This window comes from Bos taurus, chromosome 20 (assembly GCF_002263795.3).
Source record: "Bos taurus isolate L1 Dominette 01449 registration number 42190680 breed Hereford chromosome 20, ARS-UCD2.0, whole genome shotgun sequence".
In the NCBI taxonomy this organism is placed as follows: domain Eukaryota; kingdom Metazoa; phylum Chordata; class Mammalia; order Artiodactyla; family Bovidae; genus Bos; species Bos taurus.
Window position 1 is genome coordinate 4,799,712 of NC_037347.1, and position 12,598 is coordinate 4,812,309.

A 12,598-nucleotide genomic window follows, 5' to 3' on the forward strand; every position below is an offset into this window, starting at 1 on the left:
ACTTTGTGTTGTTTGACAGATTCGCACAGAATTATTAAGAAAAAAAAACAAGTGATCCAAGCAGTTGAATTGAAGGCATCCTGGAAAACCTGCTGTTTGTTGTGAAAATCATCTTTGGTCTTGAAATAAAAGTAAAGCTGGAAAGGAATCTACAAACAAGAACAAAGAGAAGTGTGGGCTCAGACTCTCAGGATCCGGGCTTGGAAATGCCTCAGGTAAACCACACAGGGCAGGGGCAGGGTTTTCTAGTCCTGCTGCGGCCAGGTCTGTAGGTTTTCCGGGTCTTAGTGCGACTCTGTGCTGTATGTAAAGACATTCTGCTGCTGCTGTCAGCTGGCTTTGAATAGATATCCTTCCTTTGCCACAGCTTTGAAATTCATTGAGCTTGACACATGGAGCAATGTGAACGAAAGATTGGTTAAAAGGTGACAGAAGTGCTGACTTTTATGGGGGCTAAACCAAATCCCTAGAAAATTAATCTGCCACAGAAAGCCCATTTCATTCCCCTGTATCTTCTTTTTCCCATTGTTCCTCTCCCTTCATGCCCATCGGATTCAATTAGGAGGAAATGGTGAGGGACTGCAAATGTCTCTTTCACACACACACACCCACCCACCCCTATATATATCTCCCAGATACACACACACACACACACACACACACACACACACCTCCCACAAAACATATCTAAGAATGACTGTTTATGCTATGGTAATTACTGGTTTGAGGCAATCACTGAAAGAATAAATGAACCCTCCTATTCCCCGCTCTGCATGTCCAAACGTCCTCCCTTCCCCCTCCAATGGTTAGCTCTTATCCTTTCCTGTTTTGTGCTAGTGAAAAACCTAGAAATAATGAGAGGCCAGGGACTATAAGGTAGCTTTATGTGGGGCCAGGCAGAACTGTGCCTTGAGCACAGGAAATCAACAACTTGCTGAGATGGTCCAGCAGGCAGTGAAGGAAGAAAGGGGTTTGTGGACCAGTGGCCTCTTTCCACCCCAACCACTAGAGCAAGTGGACTACAGATACCTATTTCCAGTTCTTTCCCATTCACAGTTTCATTTGCTGTTTATTGAATACTTGAAGTTATGTCCATAAAACACTTTGAACTTGGCAGCCTACAGGTTGCAGAAGATTAGGAACAAAAGAATGGGATGGGAAGTTGTTTAGTCACTAAGCTGTGTCTGACTGTTTGCGACGCTGTACATTGTAGCCCTCCAGGCTCCTCCATCCATGGGGTTTCTCAGGCAAGGATACTGGAGTGGGTTGCCATTTCCTTCTCCAGGGGATCTTAGCGACCCCGGGATCGAATCCACATCTCCTTCATTGGTAGGTGGATTCTTTACAACTGAGCCACCCATCCCTGGGATGGGACATACTCATAAAGAAAAACATGATGAAAAAGTGCATAAAAATGGGTCAGTCACTGTTAGGTAGAAAGTATATGTATATGAATAGAGAAATATAAGCAAGTAGACTATAATATAAATTTTTAAAGTTTTGACAGTAACTTGGAAAATAACAAAAAGGTAAAGAGGGAATTTTTATTCTTTCCCATCTTCTTTCTTTATCCAAGTTAGATTTCAAAGTGAGGAGTTTGACTTGTGTGGGCCACTTTTTAGGAGTGTTATCCTGAACTTCACCCTGGAGTGTTTTGTATAGATACTGAAATGGGAAAGGGGGGACAAAGAAAAAAGAAGGAGCATTAACTCTGGGTGCTGAGTCTTTTTATTTTCTCCCTTTCTTATTTTGTCCTAGAAATTGTACCCTTCTTAGGGATCAAGATTAAGGCTACTAAGTTCATATTCCAGTTACTGGCCTCACTCAGCAGATTTTTTGATATTTGGCTCATCCTATCTCCATCACATTCCTGGAGGCATTTTTGGACTAGAGATGCCCAAATGGTCTTTCAGTTGTTTGGGGAAGTAAGACATTGAATTCATTGAGGAGTGTAGAGTGAGACTGTCTTGCTACCTCTGCTGACTCCAGGAAATGGCAGGGGATCCTCTACTTTGTGGAGTTAGAACAGCTGGTGGTGTTAGAGATGGGTTTGAAGACACGTTATATAGCTAATAAATAAAAGTACTCATTAGGGCACGATGTGCTGACTCCGGTGCCTAAATAAGCTTTAGTTTTTAGAAATTAGGTACTATTAACCATTGCCACTCTGTTCCTTTTCCCATGTTTAATGCATCTTAGTGTTGTTTTAATGTTAAGCGGAAAAAAAATACAAAATTGTTCTGAAAATAATTACTTGATAGGTATGGTGGTGGGTCTTGTATGTAATTGGCCTTGAAGCAGTCATTAACTTTGCAAAATTAAAATCACTCTGTTGTAGCCTAGTGTAAGCGGAATGGATCCGCCTTTTGGGGATGCCTTTCGAAGCCACACCTTTTCAGAACAGACTCTGATGAGCACAGATCTCTTAGCAAACAGTTCAGATCCAGATTTCATGTATGAACTGGTAAGTAACATTTTCTTGGATTCTGCTTTAATCAATTTGGGGTAAAGGTATAGTTTTTTTATTTATAAAGGCCTTTTTAAGCCTTCTTTATAAAAAAGAATGTGATTAGGCCAAACTTAATGCATATTAGTATCAGTCATAGTATTTTGGCAGGATGTATGAAGCCATTGAAAATAGTAGGAGGAAAGATCTAAACATCCTTAGATCTAGTTTTTGACAATGAGGATGAGAAGGCATCTTTTAGCCCAACAGTTAAAAGACTTTTCAGCTAGGATATTTAGGAATGATAACATTGAGCAAGGCATGTACTACAGAGAATGTGAGGCAAAAATAGCAATTCCAAGCAATATCTGAATATACTTATCATTTATTCTTGAGGTAAATAGACACTTAAGAATAATTTAAATTACATGCAATTTAAGCAGCATAGGTATATGAAAACTGGAAAGCTGACACAAGTCTGTTAATTTACTAAAAAATTATCGAGTTGTACACTTTGTAGAGGTGAATTTTGTTGTATGTAAACTCTACTTCAGTAAAACTGGTAAAACACACAAAGACACATATGCAAGCAAAAGGAAAAACAAAACAAAGCAAACAGACCAATGGAAAAATTGATACAGAACAAAAACAGACTGGAAAACAGAAAATTTCCTCATTTTCTTACTGAGCCTCCACCCACCAAACCTTCTCCCTAAAGGTAATTAAGACCAACAGAGTTTTTCTATGCATGTAAAATTAATAATAAATTAATATATGAATATTTTAAATTGTATGACATATTAATACAGTATTCTGTAGCTTAACTCCTAACATAACATGGTAAGTGGCCTTTCATCTTAATACATTAGAGCTTACATGTATTCTTGTTAATGGCTGCATAGTCATACTGACATTTTAAAAATTATATCTCTACTCATGAGAAGTACAGTACTAATGAGAGAAGTATTTTATTCCCCAAGCCCAAGAGTTGGTACAGGTTCTTTCCAAAGATTTCATCTTTCTGTGGCTGAGTTTCAGCTCTCTGTGGATTGCTCTTCACTCTGTGTATAAGTTCTGACTTAGGAGGACAGATTCTTCTATGATGAAGGAAAGGCCTTTATTATTTGCTTTATAAATGAAGCTTGTTTCTAAGAAGATCTCCAAATCCTTTCTGAGTTAAAGATCAGGAAATGTAAACTTTTTCAGGAAGAGTGTTTATAGTGAAGTTCAAGAGCCCTTGACCATGCCTAAGTTTCTCAGGGGACATAGTTTCCCTCTTTTTTTTTTCCTTGCCCAAGGAAATGATACTATATGGAATGGTAGAGTGACATGTAAGTAGTCTTTATCTTAAAACAGACCAAAGGTTGAGTACTGTTTACCTAATACATGAAAGTGAGGATATAGGTTATTAATGTTTTCCTTAAATATGGTATGTAATTTTTTTTTTAACCTTTCTCAGGATAGAGAGATGAACTACCAACAGAATCCTAGAGACAACTTCCTTTCTTTGGAGGACTGCAAAGACATTGAAAATCTGGAGTCTTTCACAGATGTCCTAGATAATGAGGGTACTTTAACCTCAAACTGGGAACAGTGGGATACATACTGTGAAGACTTAACGAAGTACACCAAACTAACCAGCTGTGACATCTGGGGAACAAAAGAAGTGGATTACTTGGGTCTTGATGACTTTTCCAGCCCTTACCAAGATGAAGAGGTCATAAGTAAAACTCCAACTCTGGCCCAGCTCAATAGCGAGGACTCACAGTCTGTTTCTGATTCCCTTTATTACCCTGACTCACTTTTCAGTGTCAAACAAAATCCCTTGGCCTCTTCATTCCCTGGTAAAAAGATCACAAGCAGAGCAGCTGCCCCTGTGTGTTCTTCTAAGACTCTTCAAGCTGAGGTCCCTTTGTCAGACTGTGTCCAAAAAGCAAGTAAACCCACTTCAAGCACACAAATCATGGTGAAGACCAACATGTATCATAATGAGAAAGTGAACTTTCATGTTGAATGTAAAGACTATGTGAAAAAGGCAAAGGTAAAGATCAACCCAGTGCAGCAGAGCCGGCCTCTCTTGAGCCAGGTTCATGCAGATGCAGCAAAGGAAAACACTTGCTACTGTGGTGCAGTAGCCAAGAGACCAGAGAAAAAAGGGACAGAGCCTCTGCAGGGTCATGCCACTCCAGCTTTGCCTTTTAAAGAAACCCAGGAACTATTACTCAGTCCCCTGCCTCAGGAGGGGCCTGGGTCAGTTGCAGCAGGAGAGAGTAGCAGCCTTTCTGCCAGCACATCGGTCTCAGATTCATCCCAGAAAAAAGAAGAGCACAATTATTCCCTTTTTGTCTCTGACAACTTGGGTGAACAGCCAACCAAATGCAGTCCTGAAGAGGATGAGGAGGATGAGGAGGATGTTGATGACGAGGACCACGATGAAGGATTTGGCAGCGAGCACGAACTTTCTGAAAACGAGGAAGAGGAAGAAGAGGAAGAGGATTATGAAGATGACAAGGATGATGACATTAGTGACACTTTCTCTGAACCAGGTATTACATTATTTGGAGGCTTACCAAACTGTTTCCTACTCTCTTGAAATAGTTTTGCTGTGGACTTTCTTTGTCTGAGTTTGGAGATTAAATGACTTAGTATCTTGGCTTGGATATATACTTGTTCTTATCTATTTAAACAGTTTTAAAATAATCATTCTTGCTCATGTGTGGTTCATATGCTGGTTCCTTGAGGGCTGCTTCTTAATTTATCTTATGTTAAGTGACCTGATTTGTCACTCTTTGAGCAGCTGTGCCAAGATGCCAAACTTGATTGGTTTAAAAATATTCCTATTTCTGCCTTTGTCCCTCTGTTAGACTTAAGGTAAGTTTGGAATCCCAAGAATAGTGAATCAAGTGATGATGGTTTGTATTACTCATGCCTAATAACCAACGAAGCCTGTTTAATGAATAATGTAAAAGACAGCTTTTTCTTTGTGTCTGCTGCATCTTTCATTTGCACAGTATTTTTCCATTGAAGAAAAATACATGCTTTAATTTAATGAGCATGAAGGAGTCTCTGCTCTGTTTATATACAGCACATTATAAATAAAAGGGAAAAAGAAAATGAAATCTGTGGGGAACTGGTTCACTTCAGCATGTACATGGCTGGGCTCTTGTCACGGTTGGCTCATGCAGTTTTTATTTATGAAAATGGTATTTCCAAGTGGCATAGAGTTAAAAATTCACAAAGAGGTGAAGATCTTCACATTTAAATGAAAGTTATTCTTCAAAAATAATGTTAATACTATAACTTCTACATAAAAGACCAAGTTATTAAAAACTTCATGAATTGTCAAAGAGAACCCTTTTGTTGTTGGAATTTGGGGCAATATAAACATTGATATTTAATCTCCAGCAAGGTTTTTGAGCCATAGCAGGTGCAGCAGTAGCTGTATTGTGGCCAGTGAAGCGTATTATTGCTGAGAGACTTTCGTCTTAGTGAACTTTTTCTGTTGCATAAATGCTTAGATTTATGCATTTGATACAACTAAATTGTTTGACTTGGGTGGAGTTTCAAGTAAGGAAAAGGTACTTTGCTGTGGAGGAACAGGGTTTGTGCATTTTCTTTGGTTTACTTTAGTACTCAGTATAGTCTCGATAGAACCAGTTGTCTTTTCTACTTAGCAAGAAAACTTTTCTCTCAGCCAGTTAATGGATCTGCTTTGAGGTGTTTGAAGGAGAGTTGTCTTTGCAGTTAGTGGTAGTTACGTAGCTCCCTCCCATGGGGAGGCCAGAGTGCTGTTGGTGGTCCTTACAGCCTGACAGGTCAGCCCTACTGTTCTGAATCCCGTATTTAGAATTAGGGTAGAAGGGAGGGGAAGGATCAAGACAAGGAGTAATAACTAGGAAATGGAAAGTGTAGAGAAGAAAAATTTCTTTACCAGTTGACACTAAAAGGAGTATGTAAATATTCCTTTTAAATATTCCTGAGGGAGTAAATTCTGCCATCACCAGTCAAGGCGGGCAAGGACTATACTGTTTATTCTGCTTCTGGTTTTAGGTTTGCTTTGCTTTGACTTTTTTTTTTTTTGGATGAGATCTTAGTTCCCTGACCAGGGATGGAACCTGGGCCCTTGACATTGAGAGCGTGGAGTCCTAACCACCGGACCACTAGGGAATTCCCACTTTTCTTTGACTTTTAACTGCGGTTTAAGTTCATCCTTGATCTTTTGACTTGGTTTCACCTGGATAAATGTGTTGAGAGATGAGTAGGCCTATGAAGAGAAACCACTTCATAACCTGACTCGCATTTCCGTTTTCTCTGTCTTTTGACTCTCGTAGGGAAGGGCAAGCCTTGTTACAGCTGGTGCTTTTCTGTCCTGCCACATTCTCTTGCCCTGTCCTGGTAGGAGAACCCTGATTCTTGAGTTTGTTGGTGTTAAGCAGCCAACACCGCTTTAAAACAGAGATGCATTAGCTGGCACTTGGCAAGGTGAAGCCTTCCTCTTGGTGCTGTTTAACAATGCTAAATGTTTGGATGGCATTTAATTCACTCACTTCCAGTTGACTTGAAGTAAAACCTCTTTGGTTAGGATTACTTGGACGCGTCTCACAAATGTCAACAAATGAAATGCTTTAACCTCAAATCAATGATATTTTGTGGTATTTTGGGGATTTATTCACATTTGCTAATGAAAATTTCCCTTCTTGGAAAAAAGAGCTAAACAGGCTACTTTAAGAATACAAATGTGAATTGGTGAGAGGCAAGAAGAAATTCTTTGAAGCAGAAAAGTGGGATGGTTATAGTTTCTTGAGAGTGCTAGTTTTAGAGTGGGTTGATTGGTTTAATTTGCAGCAGACAGTGTACAAAGGCCCTTTTGTGATGACTAGCTCCCTTGATGCTGTTTCTTGGCAGTTGGCTACAACAGTGCCTGAGTCTACAAAGCCCCAGGAAAGGTGTAAAATGGAGTTTCAGTCCCTGCTCTGGACTTGCTCCCAAGTTTTAATAGAGCCTGTTCTGAGGACAAGCAACAACTGTTTGGGGTCATGGAATTACATGGTTGTAAGACTAAGATTTAGGTCCCCAGAATGAGAGTTTAGTTTGTAATTCCTACTAAACATTTTCATGATAGGCTTTACCAGCTTAATGGCAGTAACCTGCACTAATCAAAGGTGTGTGATCAGACTTTTAGGCGTCTGTGTCACCTTTTTGACTACCTTTTGGTAATTGTGTCAGGAAGGAATGAATTAGATCAATATGGTGATCCATCAAATGAAAAGAAAACAGAAAAGTCTCCATGGGAAATGTACATTTGTACATTAAACAAATCACTGATTTGTTTAAAAAAACAGTGGGGGGTGTATCTGTCTTGTGTTGGAGGCTATGTGTACTAATTGTTGGCTGTGCAGAGGTCAGCAGAATTGGCACGACTCTTGTCTTCATGTAGCTTGAGGTTTAGTGGGCCTGTGTGCAGCTGGGGTCTCTTGGTCTGCTGCTCTTCTGTGCGCTGTGACTTGCGAGAGAGGCGAGATGAGTGCTTCTTAAAATTTCTTTGACCACAGAGCTCACTTGGGATTGAGGGCATAGTTTACAGCAATCGTGTTCCTATGAACACACTTGGAGAAATATTTAATCATCTTAAATGCAAGACCAGTGATCTTGGAATATATTGAATAACTTTTCTGCATGCTACTTGATCACAGTAGTCTTGTAATTGAAAGACTTTAACAAATCCTTTGTGTGTGTATTTATGTGTGCACACACGTTATTGTGAATTTATGGTATATACTTTAGAAAATTTTAGGTTAAAGAAAATGGATACCCTTAAACACTGTTTTGGAAAAAGCCTGGACATATGAATTAAGCAAAACTGATAACTAATTTGGATAGGAGAGGAGAAGTCCAAATCCTAATGACAGTTTGGATTTAACATGGAATATATACGGGAAAAAATTTCTATTCAGACCACTCAACTGGATAGATACAGGAAAAGTAGGAAGCCAAATTGGAGCTGGAGTCGTGGGGCCTGAGCCAGTCCCAGCTTTGCCAAATCACTTAAACCTCCATGAGCATGTTTGTGTAAATAGGGTTAATAACCTCTTCCTACCAGGTTCTTAGAAGCCTCAGATGAAATACCTGTGAGTACTCACAAAATATGTGAGTACATTCCTTAAATGAGAGAGACAGTGTTTTCCCAGAAATCTAGGCCACCTGAGGAACATATCAAATAAAGTGTCGGGGGGATGGGTTGCCTGAGAAAGTTACATGTGAAAGTGTTTCCTTTATACTTTGGGCTGCTGCTACTGCTAAGTCACTTCAGTCATGTCCGACTCTGTGCGACCCCATAGACGACAGCCCACCAGGCTTCCCCGTCCCTGGGATTCTCCGGGCAAGAACACTTAAATGTGGGACGCCAGTTCTTGACACTGATGGGAGTATTTCAGTTGGTGCACCTGTCTGTGTTGAGGTATAGTCAAAGCTATGGTTTTTCCAGTAGTCATGTATGGATGTGAGAGCTGTACCAGAAAGAAGGCTGAGTGCCAAAGAATTGATGTTTTCAAATTGTGGTGCTACAGAAGACTTGAGAGTCCCTTGAACTGCAAGGAGATCAAACCAGTCAATCCCAGAGGGAACTAACCCTGAATATTCATTGGAAGGACTGTTGCTGCAGCTCTAATACTTTGGCCACCTGATGGTGAAGAGTGAGTCGACTTGTTGAAAAAGACCCTGATGCTGAGAAAGATTGGAGACAAAAGGAGAAGAGGGTAGCAGAGGATGAGATGGTTAGATAGCATCACCGACTCAGTGGACATGGATTTGAACTAACTCCGGGAGATAGTGGAGGACAGAGGAGCGTGGTGTGCTACATACAGTCCATGAGGTCACAGAGTCAGATGTGACTTAGCGAACAACAACATATTCTGTGCACAGCCCATTTGTACTTGTAAGATGGATGTGCTCTGAGGGTATTTTAGTTTTACAGATCATCCTGTATTGGGTCAAACCAGTAGTTCCAGTGGCCCAGAATTTTTTTTGAAACTTCCTTTTAGTAGGGAAGATAGGTTCTTAAAAAGTGAAGTAAATTCAAATTGCTTCTGATAAAATATTAGTTAGAATAGGCATATGTTTTTATTTGAATAGCCTGTGTGAGAACTGTCATTCTTGTACTTTTACAAAAAGGATAGGGTGGGAAGTAGGAAGAAAACCACTGCACTGCTGCCTGACAGAATTCTGCCTGGTAGGTTACCATCCGAGAAATGCAACAGCTTTCTGTCTGGAAATGTTTCAAATACATAAAGACATCAAAGAAATTGTATAGTCTCTAAGTACCATCATTAACTAATGGTAGAGACTGCATTTCCTTTTCTAAAAGTTGAAACATAGTTGATTCATGCAGTGTTGCGTTAGTCTCTAGTATGCAGCTAAGTGCCTGAGTTATGTACACATAAAATCTTTTTCATATTCTTTTCTCTATAGGCTATTATAGGATATTGTAGATAGTCCCCTACTATGCAGTAGTATCTTTTGTTTATATATAGTAGTTTCTGTCCACAGATCCCAAACTCTTAATTTATTCCTCCCCCCACTTTCCTCTTTGGTAATCAGGTTTATTTTCTATGTCCATGAGTCTGTTTTAAGCTGAAACTCCAGTACTTTGGCCACCTCATGCGAAGAGTTGACTCATTGGAAAAGACTCTGATGCTGGGAGGGATTGGGGGCAGGAGGAGAAGGGGACGACAGAGGATGAGATGGCTGGATGGCATCACTGACTCAATGGATGCGAGTCTCAGTGAACTCCGGGAGTTGGTGATGGACAGGGAGGCCTGGTGTGCTGCGATTCATGGGGTCGCAAAGAGTCGGACACAACTGAGCGACTGAACTGCACTGAACTGAACTGAGTCTCTTTTGTAAAATAAGTTCATTTGTATCATATTTTAGATTCTACATATAAGTGATATCATATGGTATTTATTTTTCTTTGTATGACTTCACTTAATATGATAATCTGTACTTTTGTCCATGTTGTTGCAAATGGCATGGTTTTGTTCTTTTTTATGGCTGAGTAGTATTCTATCTTCTTTACCCATTCAACAGTCGATGGGCATTTAGGTTGCTTCCAAGTCTTGGCTATTATAAATAGTGCTGCTGTGAACATTGTGGTGCGTGTATCTTTTTGAACTAGAGTGTTCTTTGGATATATGCCCGGGAGTGGAATTGCTGAATCCTGTGGCAACTCTCTTTTTAGTTTTTGAAGGATCCTTCATACTGTTTTCCATAGTGCCTCTACCAACTTACATTTCCGTCAACATGCACATCCTCTCCAGCATTTATTGCTTGTGGACTTTTTAATGACGGCCATTCTGACTGGTGAGAGGTGTTACCCATTGTGGTTTTGATCTGTGTTTCTTTGACAAGTAGCGACATTGAGCATCTTTTTCGTGTGCCTATTGGCTATCTGTATGTCTTCTTTGGGGAAATGTACACTTAGGTCTCTGCCCATTTTTAGATTGGATTGTCTTCCTGTAGCTGGATTTCATTATTCTCTCAATATTATGTGATGATACAAAAAAAGTGTTGTGTACTAACCAAAGAGAAACCTAAGGAAGATACACAGTGTAGTTATTTCTGTTTATTAATCTCTGAATATTTTATGAGTTAGAAATATCTATATTAAATGTCATTTTTACAGATTTTGTTTATTCTCTGACATGCTAATGATGTTTTCAGGTGAAATGTGTCAAGTAGTAAATAGAAGGAATCTTTTTGTTTTTCTTGCTTAGTTTATTAAAATTTGTGAAACTTAAGAAGTATTGGGGGGTGGGCATTTTCTTTTTTTAAGGCTATGAAAATGATTCTGTGGAAGACTTGAAGGAGATGACTTCAGTTACCTCTCGGAAGAGAGGTAAAAGAAGGTACTTCTGGGAGTACAGTGAGCAACTCACACCATCACAGCAAGAGAGGATGCTGAGGCCATCTGAATGGAACCGAGAGACCTTGCCAAGTAACATGTATCAGAAAAACGGCTTACACCATGGTGAGAGGGGATTTTGATCATACGTGTTGTGTGTGTCCCTCCCTTCCTTCCTTCCTTTCCTTCTTTTTTCTTTCTTTATTTCTTCTTCTTCTTTTTAAAATATAGTGGACATTCAATATTACGTTATCGTAGTTTCAGGTATATTACGTAGTGACGTTTGCGTGCACCATGCACACCGCAAGGGGTCCCCTTGTGTCTCAGCTGGTGGAGAATCTGCCTGTGATGTGGGAGATCAGGGTTAGGTCCCTGGGTTGGGAAGATCCCCTGGAGAACAGAAAGGCTACCCACTCCAGTATTCTGGCCTGGAGAATTCCATGGATTGTATAGTCCATGGGGTTGCAGAGAGTCAGACACGACTGAGTCGCTTTCAGTTCATTTCATGATCACCATGGTAAGTCTTAGTAACCATCTGTCCCTAATATTTTAAGTCACTTTCAAATAGAGATAGTAAATCACAATACTTAATCATTAAACATTGTATATAGGTTCAACCCCTCCTAACAAATGGGAGAGTAGAGCAATAGAGCTTCTGTATTTGCTGTGATTGCTCTTCATTAGTGAATAGCTTTTTTCAGTTTTAACAGCCATCACCTAAACAAGGAGGAAAGCTTGCGTAAAAATGATTTCTAGTCACTTCTTAGTCTACCTGTCCTACCCAGGAAATGACCAGGAGCCTGCTGATTGCTGACCTGTTGCAGCTGCTGTTAGCAAGAAAGAAGGATTGAGGAGGAAGAGAATGGGCTCCGGCACCTCTGTCTTTCATTCTTATCCAGTCTCCAGGCCTAAATGTAAACAGGGAGATAGGAATCAAAATTGTGGTGGGAGAAGAGAGAATGGAAAGGAAAAGAAAGAATAATTGTGGAGAGAAGGAATGGAGTAGGAAAAACTAAACAGTAGGAATCAGGAGAAGCTTATAGTCTTAGGCCAGATTTCGACTATGAACCCAAGAGGATGTAATTGAGTAGAATTTCTTCTGCACAAATTTTATTTTTACCTTAATCCAAAGTCTGTACTGAGAAGGTAGAGGGCACTAGTAGGTCTGAAGCTCAATAAACAGTTTATTAGTTGCTCCTGCTACAGATTTAAGTTGCTAAGCGTTTGTGACACAGATGGTGTATCAGAAGTAT

The 12,598-nt window shown here is 39.9% G+C and overlaps 1 protein-coding gene across 5 annotated transcripts in view; it reads left to right on the plus strand.

Annotated features, from left to right (window-relative positions):
* The window catches only part of CREBRF (CREB3 regulatory factor), a 64,924-nt gene that overhangs the window by 23,195 nt on the left and 29,131 nt on the right, over positions 1–12,598 (plus strand). For all 5 annotated transcript variants that reach the window (XM_015459046.3, XM_002696253.6, XM_059878849.1 and 2 more), the window contains 4 exons: positions 20–215; positions 2,339–2,464; positions 3,906–4,992; positions 11,277–11,471. In XM_015459046.3, the coding sequence (XP_015314532.1) occupies positions 207–215; positions 2,339–2,464; positions 3,906–4,992; positions 11,277–11,471 (1,417 nt within the window). In that variant the 5' untranslated portion in view covers positions 20–206. The remainder of the gene's footprint in view (positions 1–19; positions 216–2,338; positions 2,465–3,905; positions 4,993–11,276; positions 11,472–12,598) is intronic.